This window comes from Pezoporus flaviventris, unplaced genomic scaffold (assembly GCF_033815535.1).
Source record: "Pezoporus flaviventris isolate CSIRO_AGI_PZ_B2104156 unplaced genomic scaffold, CSIRO_AGI_Pfla_v1 ptg000016l, whole genome shotgun sequence".
NCBI lineage: Eukaryota > Metazoa > Chordata > Aves > Psittaciformes > Psittacidae > Pezoporus > Pezoporus flaviventris.
Genome location: NW_026892564.1, coordinates 9,009,141 through 9,021,535, shown reverse-complemented (window position 1 = coordinate 9,021,535; position 12,395 = coordinate 9,009,141). Strand labels below are relative to the sequence as shown.

The window sequence follows — 12,395 nt, the reverse complement described above, 5'->3', positions numbered from 1 at the left end:
CCCATTCAGGTGAAGCTGTGTCTCGAAACCTGTGGCACTGTAAACTGAGCAGAGGCTTCTGTGTCTCCGGTTTAATTCACCAGGATGTTTGCTGCCATGGCAGCCAGCAGCATTCACTGCAGTGGCAGAGAAGAGTCATATATCTGGGAATGCAGGTTGAATACTAAAATGTAAGGAGGCTTGTGCAGAGCTTTGCTTCAGTGGTTAATTTTGGCTCTTTATTGAGCTCTGACGTGGAGGCTGTACTTGCAGTTCTGTGTCAGCCCATCTAAAGTGAAGAGCCGTGCACTGGGATCAGTCATGATCTGGTGAGAGGAGGGGGGAAAGCCTGAGACAGCACTTGTGCCTACTTTGGATTTCAGAAGGCAGCAGCTGTAGACAGAGATGCAGGCCCACTGCTCCGATGAGACTGTTGATTGGATGGAGAGGGGAAAACACAGTTGGCTTTTGGGATTACTTCTTTGCTGGAGCAGAGTGTTTGATCAACTCTCTTCTGCTTGAGAGAAATCGAAGTGAAAATGACTGTAAGTACTGCAGATTAACGTGACGGGAGAGAAGTGGCTTAGCAGAGACAGCAGTGTAATTTTAAAGAAAATGACTGTGCCTGTCTAGTCATTTCCAGTGCGTACAATGCATGTTTGAGCTGTGCTTTTCATTGCAAGTGCAAGTATATTCTGCCTGGGATGTGCAGCGTGCAGTGCTGGAGGGATCACATCCCAGACCTTTCCAGAGAATTGAACTACTGTCTATCTCAGAAATATGAACTCTACCTGAGGTGAAGCCCCAGCTGAAAAAATGCAGCGATCTGCTGAACTGTCAGTGTTTAAAGGCAAGGAGGTTAGAAGAGGGTGTGTTCGTCTTCAGAAGCAGAAGTCTCTAACCAATCTCACGCTCATCAGCGAAGGGGAGAAGAGGCGATACTCATACAGGGAGAACTGGTTTGGAAACGCCTCCAAGTCCAGCCAGAGTTACCATCAACAGGAGGCAGAAGCTGGATGCACAGGCTCCCTTTCCAGGGTGCTTTCGCGGTCGGTGCACTCTCTCTGCCACTCCAGCCTCACCGCACACCAAGCATTTCAGGCGATAGCACCTGTTGGAAGCAGGACATCTAGGAGGTCCTCAGACTGGCATACAGGTGGAGGTTTTGAGACTGACAATGAGGACAGGGGAAAATCAGATGATGAAAATGCATCCTGCCCATCCCATTTCCCCAGCAGGAACTGGGCAGAGGAGGAGGAGGAAGGCTGCTTGCGTGAAGGGACCGCACATCTGGATGAAGATGTCATAATAACAATGCTGGGGGACCTAGAACAGGTCCTTTATACTGATATTTTAGGTAAGTTAACTTTGGCTTGACATCACGAAGGGCAGGAGGAGACCCAAGTTTAGCACATATATACATGGAGCACATTTTTTGTCTTGACAGTGATTTCACAAGACAGAACTGTTTTAATTTGCAACAGTATGCAAAAATAGGGTCCACCCATTTCTTCCTTGTTTGCTTACTCTAAAGACTATGAAATGAAGACAAATGTTTAAATCACTTTTTATGGGTGTATGGGCAGGAGCAGCCTGTGAATAATTGAGCATAGTTTGCTTAGCTGTTTGAAAAAATAAGCTGTAACGTTTAAGTGCTATTAGTTTACTCACAAATATTTTAATTTTAATGACATTTGTTCTCATGAATTTAAAATTAAAATCTTGAATCCAAGGATTGGTTTGGATAAAAAATGTCTTGGCCTACCTACAAACTGCTTCTCTGGTCTTGCTTCCCCCTTCCCACCCTGCTGGTAATTTCACCCTATATGTGGAATTATGAGCGTCAGGTTTTCATTTTAGTTTAAAAATCCAGTTTTCCTGTATCAGTTCATGCCAGTGAGTATCTGAAGTCCACAGCCATAGGTGCTTCAAAAGAATTCTGTGTTACTGGCTTTACTTTTCCTCTTTCAGCCCTTTTCATGAGTGCTCAAAGTGTTCATTTCCAAAGCTTTGTTCTTCAGCCAGCCAAATGGTTTAAGTGACTGCTTGCTTTTCCAAGGTTATATAGCATGTGACTAGCCTGAAGCCTCTTTGCTGGTGGATATGTTAGCCCTGATTATGTTTAAATATTCAGGATAAAATTTTTGCTGTCTATGTAATGTAAAAAACTATCATCTCAAAATAACAAAGAAACAAGAATTCTCTTTTTATGCATGCCTTTTATTCTTAGACTATACCAGTATGCTAAAAGGGACTTCTCCTAGAGATTAGAGGCTTCTTAGCAGAGGAAGTTGAGCTCTCCAGCTGCCCCTGCTCCTCTTCATCTGTGTGTAAGCCTCAGTTTCCCCACCTGCAGAGTAAAACTGGTACTTTCCTTTGTGAATGGAGTTAATATCTGAGAGTGGACACTTCTCTGGAGAGCTGCCTATTATTTGTAAATCTTTTTATTGAAATCTAACAATTAATGGAATTATCATTCTCCCATTTATCTGCTTTGGGCTGTAGTTACATGTGCAAAAGTGCTGAAATTATTATGAATGGTTTTATTAAATGTGCAATTATGGTTGAGCTTCAGAAATGTAAAAGTTTAACAAAGGTATTTAGTGATTTCTGTAAAATGTTTATTTTGATTTCCTATGTAAGTATCTAACACAAGGGAAGAAATTAATGTGTTCTCTAAAAATTTATTGAGGGAACCTGTAATGGCTCACTGCTTATAGGCAATCATTTGGGGACAATCTTTTGGAATATTCATTTTTAGCATAAGTGATGAAGCTACAAGTGATTTGAGCAGATTATATTTCCTGGGGGTCAGTAAATATTTGCATCAGACTTTCTTGTAAGTGGAACAGGATTTTGACAGAAAGTTTCAGGGCACACTGTTTTAGTCTTATCCCAGTCCCTCCATGTAGGAAATAGAATGGTTCTTCTTGAGTGTGCAGACCAGAATCACTTGAGAGAACAAGCCAGGGAGCATTTCTGATATGTTAGGTCACTCAAATATGAATAGACTCTATGATGGCAGTGGGTCATCATAATAGGCAACAAGGTGCCTGGGAGAGTCTGGGCTCCCTTTGGACCCATACAGAGTGTCCAGATCCTGCTGTGATAAGCACTGTAGTGTCTCTTCTAGGAGGGACAGTATAGCTAACTTTCAGAAAAAAAACTCATTCATCATCACTATGATATTCTGCACAGGAAGCGGGATGTAGCTGGGGAGCCACAGTGCTGACCTGAAAATCTAGGTAATGTCAAATGCAAGTTAGGTCTCAGAATCTTGCTCACAGTGCAGAAAATTTCTCAATCATAGCATTCAGCTGTTTATACTTTCTGACTTGTTCATCCATGGTACAGCATGAGTCCAGTGATACAGCCTTAAGGATGGAAAGAAAAAAGAGCAATTTTTTTTAAGACACTTAATAATTGCAGTTATGAGGATTTTGTGTGTTGTACTATGTAATACATTAAGATCATCAACTTCCCGTTGTAGCGTTTTTTAGGAAAAAAAAAAAAAGGTGGAAAGGTTTTGAAATAACCCATTGTGCCACTGAAGATCAAAAGAGATTAAACCTCAAACTTTTCACCTCTCCAGTATAGAATAACAACAATTTTTATGTTATAATTTGTCTGAAAATGAAATATTCTTTGTAAAAACATACTTGGGCAGTTTGCCATATATATGTATCTTTTTTTTTTTTTTTTGAATTGCAATTATACCTTAAGGCTTTGTTACGCTATTTACTGTACAATGTATATTTAAAAAGACAGTTGCTGTCATTTTTGCTGCAAGAATTCCTGGCGTTAACATTCAGCAAAGGACAAATGACAAGGATAAACAAAGAAGGAAAAGGGCAAAGGCAGTGCACATATGAGTTATATTCAGTTCCTAAAATAAATATAAAGACAAAGTATTGTTTTGCATTTAATTCTGCCTGCTTACATCCTGGAATTTGTCTTTCTGTGTATAGAAGAAAATTATACCAGCAAGCTACTCTTTCACCTCTGGTTTGAGGCAGGGCAGGTAACATACAGGACCTGGGTCTTTCCCATATAGGTATTGTAGGAGGAGTAGAATGTGTTCCTAGAACTGAATTTGAGTGCATTTGGCAGATGGAGGGTGGGTGTAAAGGGGCAGTAGGGGAAGCAAAGAGCAGTGACAGTGAGAAACTGAGTGCATATAAGCAACTGTCTGGGAACTGCTGGGCTTTCACTAGCAGGTTCAGGACTTTATGGTCTCCATCTTAGCCTTGGCACGAGCTGTTTTTTCTCACAGGAATCTCCAGGATGGTGCAGAAACCTCTGCAAACAGTACATGGGTTTCATGGGTACTTTGATTAGCCTGTATGCCCATGCCTTGTCTCCACCCTGTCAGGTGTTGAGCGCACTGTCAGTTCCATGGTGCCAACCAGAGGTTTAGGGACTATTATATCATTAACTCACTGAAGAATGTAATTGGAATGATAAAGCAAACAAGCAAACAGCAGTTCCTGAAGGACTGTTTGGCTGCAGCAAAGGGGACAGCATACAGCCAGAGCAGAGTGGATGGGAAAACTTCAAACACTGTGAAAGCTAGCTTGACACTGAGCCACAACTGCTGGATCCATTCCTAGTACCATGCATCATTTGCCTATCAGGGAAGAAATAAAGGTATATGGAATGTATCTGGAGTAATTTCCTTTCATTTAATGCCAGGAGTTGGGATTTTTTCTTAACTGCCTGCAGAATGTTTGGGCAATAAGACCGGGACTAGTAGAAGGGGGTCCAGTAGCAATTCAGTTTGTCAATGAGCTCAAAGGCTTCATCCTTTTGTCAAAACACAAAATTAAGGAGCTTAAGTGAACCATTGCTCAAATATAATTTGCTTCTGCATGTTATCCCTTATGTTTGAAATAAATGTTATTGTATATGTTAACCCAATGCTTTCTGTAAACCAATGTTAAACCCATACTTGTAGTTCTGCTGCAAGTCAACCTGTTTCCTGTGCCTTCAAACAGATACTGTATTGAGATCTTCTACTGTACCAGAAGGTTTTCAGTAGGACTTCTTTTTGGTTTTGCTTTACTGCTCCAGAACGCTTTCTTAAATATAAAATTTTCATTGTTTCTGGACCCATGTTGAATATTCCCCAGTTCTCTGTCCTGTGCAACTTTTCTTGAAAGCTCTACGCTAATGTCTCCTCCTTCCTTTTTTCACAGTTCATATACCCTGCAAAGGATATCCTCTTCATTTTATGTTTTTTCCCTCCTCAAACCCTCTATCTGGGTTTTGGGTTTGTTTTCAACTTAGATGGCATACCATGCTTTTCATCAGCAAAATCACCATTGTTGAATTTATATCTTGTATAAATTCACACACAAACCTGGGAGGAGGAAGGGTGGCAACAGAATGAGAAATACAGCAACACTCTGCTTGTTTTTTTTACAATTTTCAAATAGGGAATATCATAATCTCTCTGGTATTTTGACTGCTTGCACTTCTGATCCTGTTTTTTGTGTGATTTTGAGTTTAAATTCACTAGACTGTTAAATGTATTCAAAAATGAAACAGTTTGTTGATGTCATGAGGATTACAAAATTAGATTAAAAGCTTGTTCTGGATGAGAATATTGAAATATAGAGTTAAATATTAAAGATAATTTAAGTGGTTGCACAATATAATTCTTGATGGTAACATTTCCAGAATGAGAAATAAAATTGACTGAAGGTAAAGTATGACATGAAATTTATCATTAATAGAGTCACGACTTCTGGAGCTTGCTTTGAGGCTTATTATATTTTCCTTTGGTAACACGTGATATGTAACTTTTTTGGTTTTCCTTCTTGGGGATGGGACGGTATGTTAATCATCTGAAGTAAATATTATTCATGATGTTCCAGGTGAAGTTCTGCAGGCTTCACTATTCAAGAACCCAGTCTAGCTTTTCGCAGTGGATCCCTGAAGGCTCTTAAAATCCATAGATGTATAAATGACACATGTGCTTAAAGGGTTCGGGATTTTCTCCCATGAGGAACACTTGTTTTTCTTTTATATATATAAAAAATGAATTATCTCCCCCTTCAGGAAATCATTAAAGTTCAGGAAAGATACTTTATTAAGTGCCTGACTTAAAGAGTACTTTGAAATAGCCTGGATGTTAAGTGCATACTGAAGAGTTGTAACAGTCATCACAGTTCTTTCCAGGCACAGATTTACTGCGGCTTTTTTCTCTACCAAGTCATGTAAAATGTCAAGGAGAAAAAAGGGGATGTATAATGTATCAAGTGGTCTGGGCCTGCATTGTGCCTTCATTACAGAGGCTAAAATCCCAACAGTGTAAATCTGAGATTCATTAATAGATTTGGGCCCTAACAGGGATACTTCACCAGGACTCTTTGGTGGGTTTTTTACATACCACGTTATTTATAAGTGTATATGTGTTTTATTTGTGAAAGGATGAGGTTTTATTCTTTAAAAAATTTAAGGGACAGACCTACTTACAATCATATGTGTGTATTCTCAGCTGTGTATTCATTTGTGCACTTTATTGAACCTTTTAACTCATGTGTGCTGAAAGTTGCCTGGTTTTGCTCTTTTCTCCCAGGGGAAGACCCTGAAACAAGAAGAATGAGAACTGTAAAGAATATAGCAGACCTGAGACAGAATTTGGAAGAAACTATGTCCAGCCTTAGAGGGACGCAGATAAGCCACAGGTATACTGGTTTTGTGTTGATTACACTTGGACTGTGGAACAGTATTACTAGTTGCTGAATGAATTAGAGACTTGCAATGGAAAATTAATCATGGCATTAACCATACTGTTTGCTAGACTGCCTCAACAACTTAAATGTGACTAATATATTTTCCTGACAAAGTATCTTATGCAGTCATTCATAAAGATGGTTATTGTTTCATATACATCTTCTTAGAAGCCTATAAAATTTATTTTAGGTTATTTTATAAATAGTGATTATAGAATCAGAATTCTTTAGGTTGAAAAATATCCTCAAGATCATCAAGTCCAACCAATAACCCAACACTGCCAAGTCCACCACTAAACTGTGTACCTCAGTACCACATCTACATATCTTTAAAATACCTCCAGGGATGGCAACTCAAACAATTCCCTGGGCAGCCTGTTCCAGTGCTCGACAACCCTTTTGGAGAAGAAATGTTTCCTAATATCCCATCTAAACCTCCCCTGGTGCAACTTAATGCATTTCCTCTTGTCCTAATAATTGCTACTTGGGAGAAGAGACTGACACCCACTTCTATCCATCCTCCTTTCAGGTAGTTGTAAAGAGCAATATGGTCTCCCCTGAGCCTCCTTTTCTCCAGCTTAAAGAACCCCAATTCCTTCAGCCATTCCTCATAAGACTTGTTCTCTAGACCCTTCACCAGCTTCATTGTCTTTCTGTGGACCCACTCCAGCACCTCAATGTCTTTCTTGTAGTGAGAGTCCCAAAAACGAACACAGTATTTGAGGTGCAGCCTCACCAGTGCCAAGTACATAGGGACAAACACTTCGCTACTCCTGCTGTACACACTGTTTCTGATACAAGCCAGGATACTGTTGGCCTTCTTGCCTGCCTGGCACAGGCTGGCTCGTGTTCAGCTGTCAGCCAACACCTTTTCCACCAAGCACCTTTCCATCCACTTTTCCCCAAGCCTGTGGCATTGCATGGGGTTGTGACCCGAGTGCAAGACCCAGCACTGAGCCTTGCTGAATCTCATACAACTGGCCTCAGACCGTCGATCCAGCCTGCCCAGATCCCTCTGCAGAGCCTTCCTAACCTCCCACCTAACTTGGTGTCATCTGCAAACTTACTGAGGGTGCACTAAATTCCCTCATCCAGATCACTGGTAAAGATGTTAAACAGAATTGCTCCAGTACTGAGGGGCATACACAAAAACTTGTGTGTGCATGGAGAAGTACACAAGGAACTCTTTTAAAAAACATATACATTATTTCAGCCATTGTTTTTCCTTGTTCCACAGGAGCAGAGAAAGCACAGTTCACTGACTTCTCCATTTTGTTTGGCAGCACATTGGAGACAACTTTTGACAGCACTGTGACAACTGAGGTGAATGGGAGAAGCATACCAAGCTTGACAAGCCGGTCCACCCCGATGACTTGGAGGCTAGGGCAGGCCAGTCCTCGGCTGCAGGCAGGAGATGCCCCGTCCTTGGGTGCTGGTTATCCTCGCAGCAGCACGAGTCGCTTCATACACACAGACCCTTCTCGATTTATGTACACTACCCCGCTTCGCCGGGCAGCTGTTTCTCGCCTTGGAAATATCTCACAGATTGACATGAGTGAGAAAGGAAGTGGTGATTTGGACATGTCGTCTGAAGTTGATGTCGGTGGCTACATGAGTGATGGGGACATTCTTGGGAAAAGCCTCAGAACTGATGACATCAATAGCGGGTAAGCAGCACTTTTTCCCCCTTTGAACCGATGCATGGTTGGCAGGTTTGAAGGATTTTTCTAAGAAATTCTGGCACAGAAATGGAAGTTGCATTATGGTTTATGTATTATGAAAATAGACATATAAAAAAACAAACAAAAGGTAAGGCACTAAGCTGCTAGTGTTGTTCTCAGCTCTTCCCCTTTAACATTAAGATGATTTTGCTGTGAACTTTGATAAGAGCAAAAGTGTTTCTTATTACTTACTGGAATGTCTTAGTTACCTGGTAAGCCATCATTTTGCAGTGCTTGTCCTGGGAGGGGTTATCTTTTATTTTTATTTTTTAGTTGAGATGGTAGGTATGGCATTGGATGCAGCAGTTGCTGACAACCCTGACTTTCTCTGTTTCCACTTCAGATACTGTCTAGTGTAGTCTGTGTGAAAGGCCTTTATTGCAGTTTTTCAATATGCCTATCACCCAAGCTGTAGGAATATCTTTTCATAAAAGAATAGATCAGCCACTCTGCTAGCATACTCAGGAGGAAGAATGACAATTATTGTTATTTGTTTGTTGAATCAGTTGACAGGCTTTGGAATACTTCATTCCCTGTGCTTCAAATTGGTATTTGAAGACTATCAGTCTTGGAACATAAGTCATGTCATTTATATGTATGTTAGAACTCCTAAAGCAGAATTTATTTTGTTTTTAAGGGGAAAAAAAAAAAAGAAAAAAGCTATTTTGTGGTTTTGCTCATACTTAAGTTACTGTTCATTGCTGTTGTTGGCATCTCAAGGCTGCATGGTGGCAGAGGTAACACTGGGTTGAACAGAAGTCCCATAGAGTACATGGCCATGTCACACCATACTGCTTCACTCTGTATAAATTTAAGACTCATGTTGTCAGTCTAATCTCTTAGTTTGAAGTATAGCTATGATTAGAGAATGGCGGCTGATGAAATTGGATATGATACATTCCTAAGGACAACTGAAAGTCTGTGATAAAAGCTCTCTCTAGAGAAGTGTCTCACCTTAAGCACCCTCCCAAGATCTCTAGAAAAAGCATAACTATAAAGAAAGCGTGTTCCCATATCTTCCTGGTGTACTGTCTCAGTGATCTGTGAACGGAGCACTGCTGACAAAGCTGTCCACAAAGCACAGTCTCAGTGGCTCTTCAGTAGAGCGCTATATTCATGTCTACTAGACCAGAGAAAAGACATATGGAAAATGTACCACTTTAGTGTCTGAAGACCTTTTATCATAAAGGTAATATAAATGCTGCCTTTTACAGATGCATGAGTTGGGGAATCCTTTGCAGTGCCTGATGAGTTAGGTTAATTAGCTTATCACATTAAAGGGTGAATATAGTCATCTTGTGTGACTTTTCTTTGCATCTGTAATAAGCGTGACTGAATAGATAGTAAGTTGCAATCTGCTCAGTTAACATTTTTAGGTGAAGTAAATGTTAAAAACAAGTTAATACGCTCAGAAATTTCAGGATTCACTGAAGCATGTAAAGTCTTATCTCCTTTATGCCTCTTCCATTATCAGTTTAATTACTTTAAACACTTGGGGACAGGAATGCAGCAGTAATTAGAAATTAGTGCGAGAAAGGCCTGTTGCACTCATTAAGTCTCTCAATCAGGCCTTACTTATGCAGGAAAAAATCCATACAGTCTGGATTGCATTCAAACCACAGTTAAATTTAATATGCAATTCCAGAGCCTTGGAACCTACTGCATAATTCATCCCTAGCTAAATAATCTGTCAAAAAGTCTAAATTTTGTCTTTAATAAAAGGATAAATCTAGTGTGCAAGTATGACTGTAAATTTACCTTTGAAAACATATGCGAAGTTACCTTCTGCAGACTCCAGATACCAAGTTTTCATAAATCCCTTGCTGAACTGCAGGCCAAATCTTAGCAGTGCATAAAATGCCTTAGAGTTTAGTTAAAAATAAACAAACTAATCCTTTGTGGTTTAGTGCAGCTGAGGTTTCCTTTATCCAGATTGCCACTCAGGACATGATGCCATCTCAAACTGTGGCTGTCACACAGGGCTATGCTACCTGAGCCTAGCTCTCAAAATCTGCACCAGTTCACCCACCCCAAACCACGGTGGTGAAGGCTGGTTCTCCCAGGCAGCTGTATGAGCCCCGAGGTCTCTGGGACAGTTGATTTCATTTTAATCAGCTCCCAGAAAGAACTGCAGGGAGTGGTGTGTGTGTGCATTGGCTCGTGCCTGAGAGTCTGTGTCAAGTTATTAAATTTAAATGTTTGTGTACTCAGAGACACTGAAAGATGGGTTTGAGCGGCACCATCTCATGGTTCAAAGAGAACTTGTGTTACAGATCATTTGAAGTGGGGGTGAACTCCAGTAGACCATTTTAGCCATCATCTTAGCACCGGGCCCATACTTCACTTCTTTAAGCCTGTAATTTCACTTTGGGTAGGTTCACTGAGATACACCAAATTGTTTTTCTGTATATGTATACTTATACATATTTAGTACCATACATGTGCGCGGTCCTTCACAAATGAATTTGTTCAAACTTTGTACTAGGTTGCTTCGCTAAAGTCACCACAAATTACAAGAGAAAAATGTAAAAAAAAAGCCCAAGAGCCTAAGAACGAAGACAGTTTAATGAAAGGTCCTTTGAGAAAATAATGGACAGGTCTTGAGTGTAGGACAGGCTTGTGGTACTGCTCAGTTATAAACACCAAGACAGAGACAGATAGAGATAGTTAGAGATAACTAAACAGTAAGCAGGCATTCCAGAAATTATTGCTGCTGCTTGAAATTCAGAAACTTTTAATGATTCTCTAGTGAATAAGCAGCACTACACTCACTGTTTGAGTCATTAGTCATTCATTTTAATGTGAAGTGGTGGGAATCAAGCTAAAGGAGCACAGATAGAAACAAATTCTTAAATGTCATTGTAAGGGTTTCAGTGGATATCTCTTTCATATCTGAATAATTGCATCCCAGCAGGGACTATGGATTTGGGTTCTCAGTTTCTTTCCCATTTAGATGGATGCTACTGAGTGGTTTTTTGTTGTTTTTTTTTTTCTTCTTTTTTTTAGCTGGAGTTCTGCCTTTTTCTTAACTCCTGGTGCTATTTTCTGACAAAAATGCAGTACTTAAAACGTACTTAAATTTTTTGAAGGTACTTGAGGGCTTCAGTCTAAATATGTTTTAGTAAAAGAAGTTTGCCTGCAAGCCATCACAGGAAAAAGCAAATGATCCTATAAAGTAGGCATATATCTGATCTCCCTGCACTGGACATACAAACTGAGAATATTTATTATAAACCTACCATATGATAGGACAGTCCATACCTTAAACATTTGAATTCCCCAGTCCATTAGCTTTAGAGTGAAACATGGTTGCCAGATGGCTGCATTTCCCACTGATTGACCACACATTTATTTTCAGGTATATGACAGATGGAGGACTCAACCTATATACAAGAAGTTTGAATCGAATACCAGACCTAGCTGCCTCTCGAGACGTCATTCAGAGAGGGGTTCATGATGTGACTGTGGATGCAGACAGGTAACAGTGCTTTGCTAAGTAAAAAACTATCTGAGCTTTACAAATATGTTTTGTTCTTCATACATGCTAATATATCACCATTTTGTTCATAATGAATTGCAAGAGGAAGCAGGGTTCTGAGGCTGCTAGGTTTCTGAGCACGCAACACACCAAATACCACAACGGGTGGTCAAAAAGTAAATTTCTCACATGGAAAGGGACCTAGGAAGAGTTTATTGTTGAATATGTGACAGAAAACATGAAGAAGTCCAGACCTTACTTGTAGTCTTGAATCTCTGAAACAGGACATAATTTTTACAGGTTGACTTGGCAATTAATGGGCATAGGAAGGATACACATGGCCTCTAGGCAGCAGAGAGCTTGTGTGTGCGTGATGATGTGGGCTAAAACATACATTTGGAGTTGGCTGGAACCAGAATCAGGGTCTTGTCCACTGGTTTTGCCATCTGTGAGTGTCAAGAAGGCAGTACCTGTGATCAG

At 40.2% G+C, this 12,395-nt stretch overlaps 1 protein-coding gene across 11 annotated transcripts in view; it reads left to right on the top strand.

Annotated features, from left to right (window-relative positions):
• NAV3 (neuron navigator 3) overlaps positions 1 to 12,395 on the top strand; it is a 543,191-nt gene that overhangs the window by 425,584 nt on the left and 105,212 nt on the right. For all 11 annotated transcript variants that reach the window (XM_061454721.1, XM_061454723.1, XM_061454722.1 and 8 more), the window contains 3 exons: positions 6,560 to 6,668; positions 8,000 to 8,383; positions 11,796 to 11,915. In XM_061454721.1, coding sequence (XP_061310705.1) covers positions 6,560 to 6,668; positions 8,000 to 8,383; positions 11,796 to 11,915 — 613 coding nt within the window. The remainder of the gene's footprint in view (positions 1 to 6,559; positions 6,669 to 7,999; positions 8,384 to 11,795; positions 11,916 to 12,395) is intronic.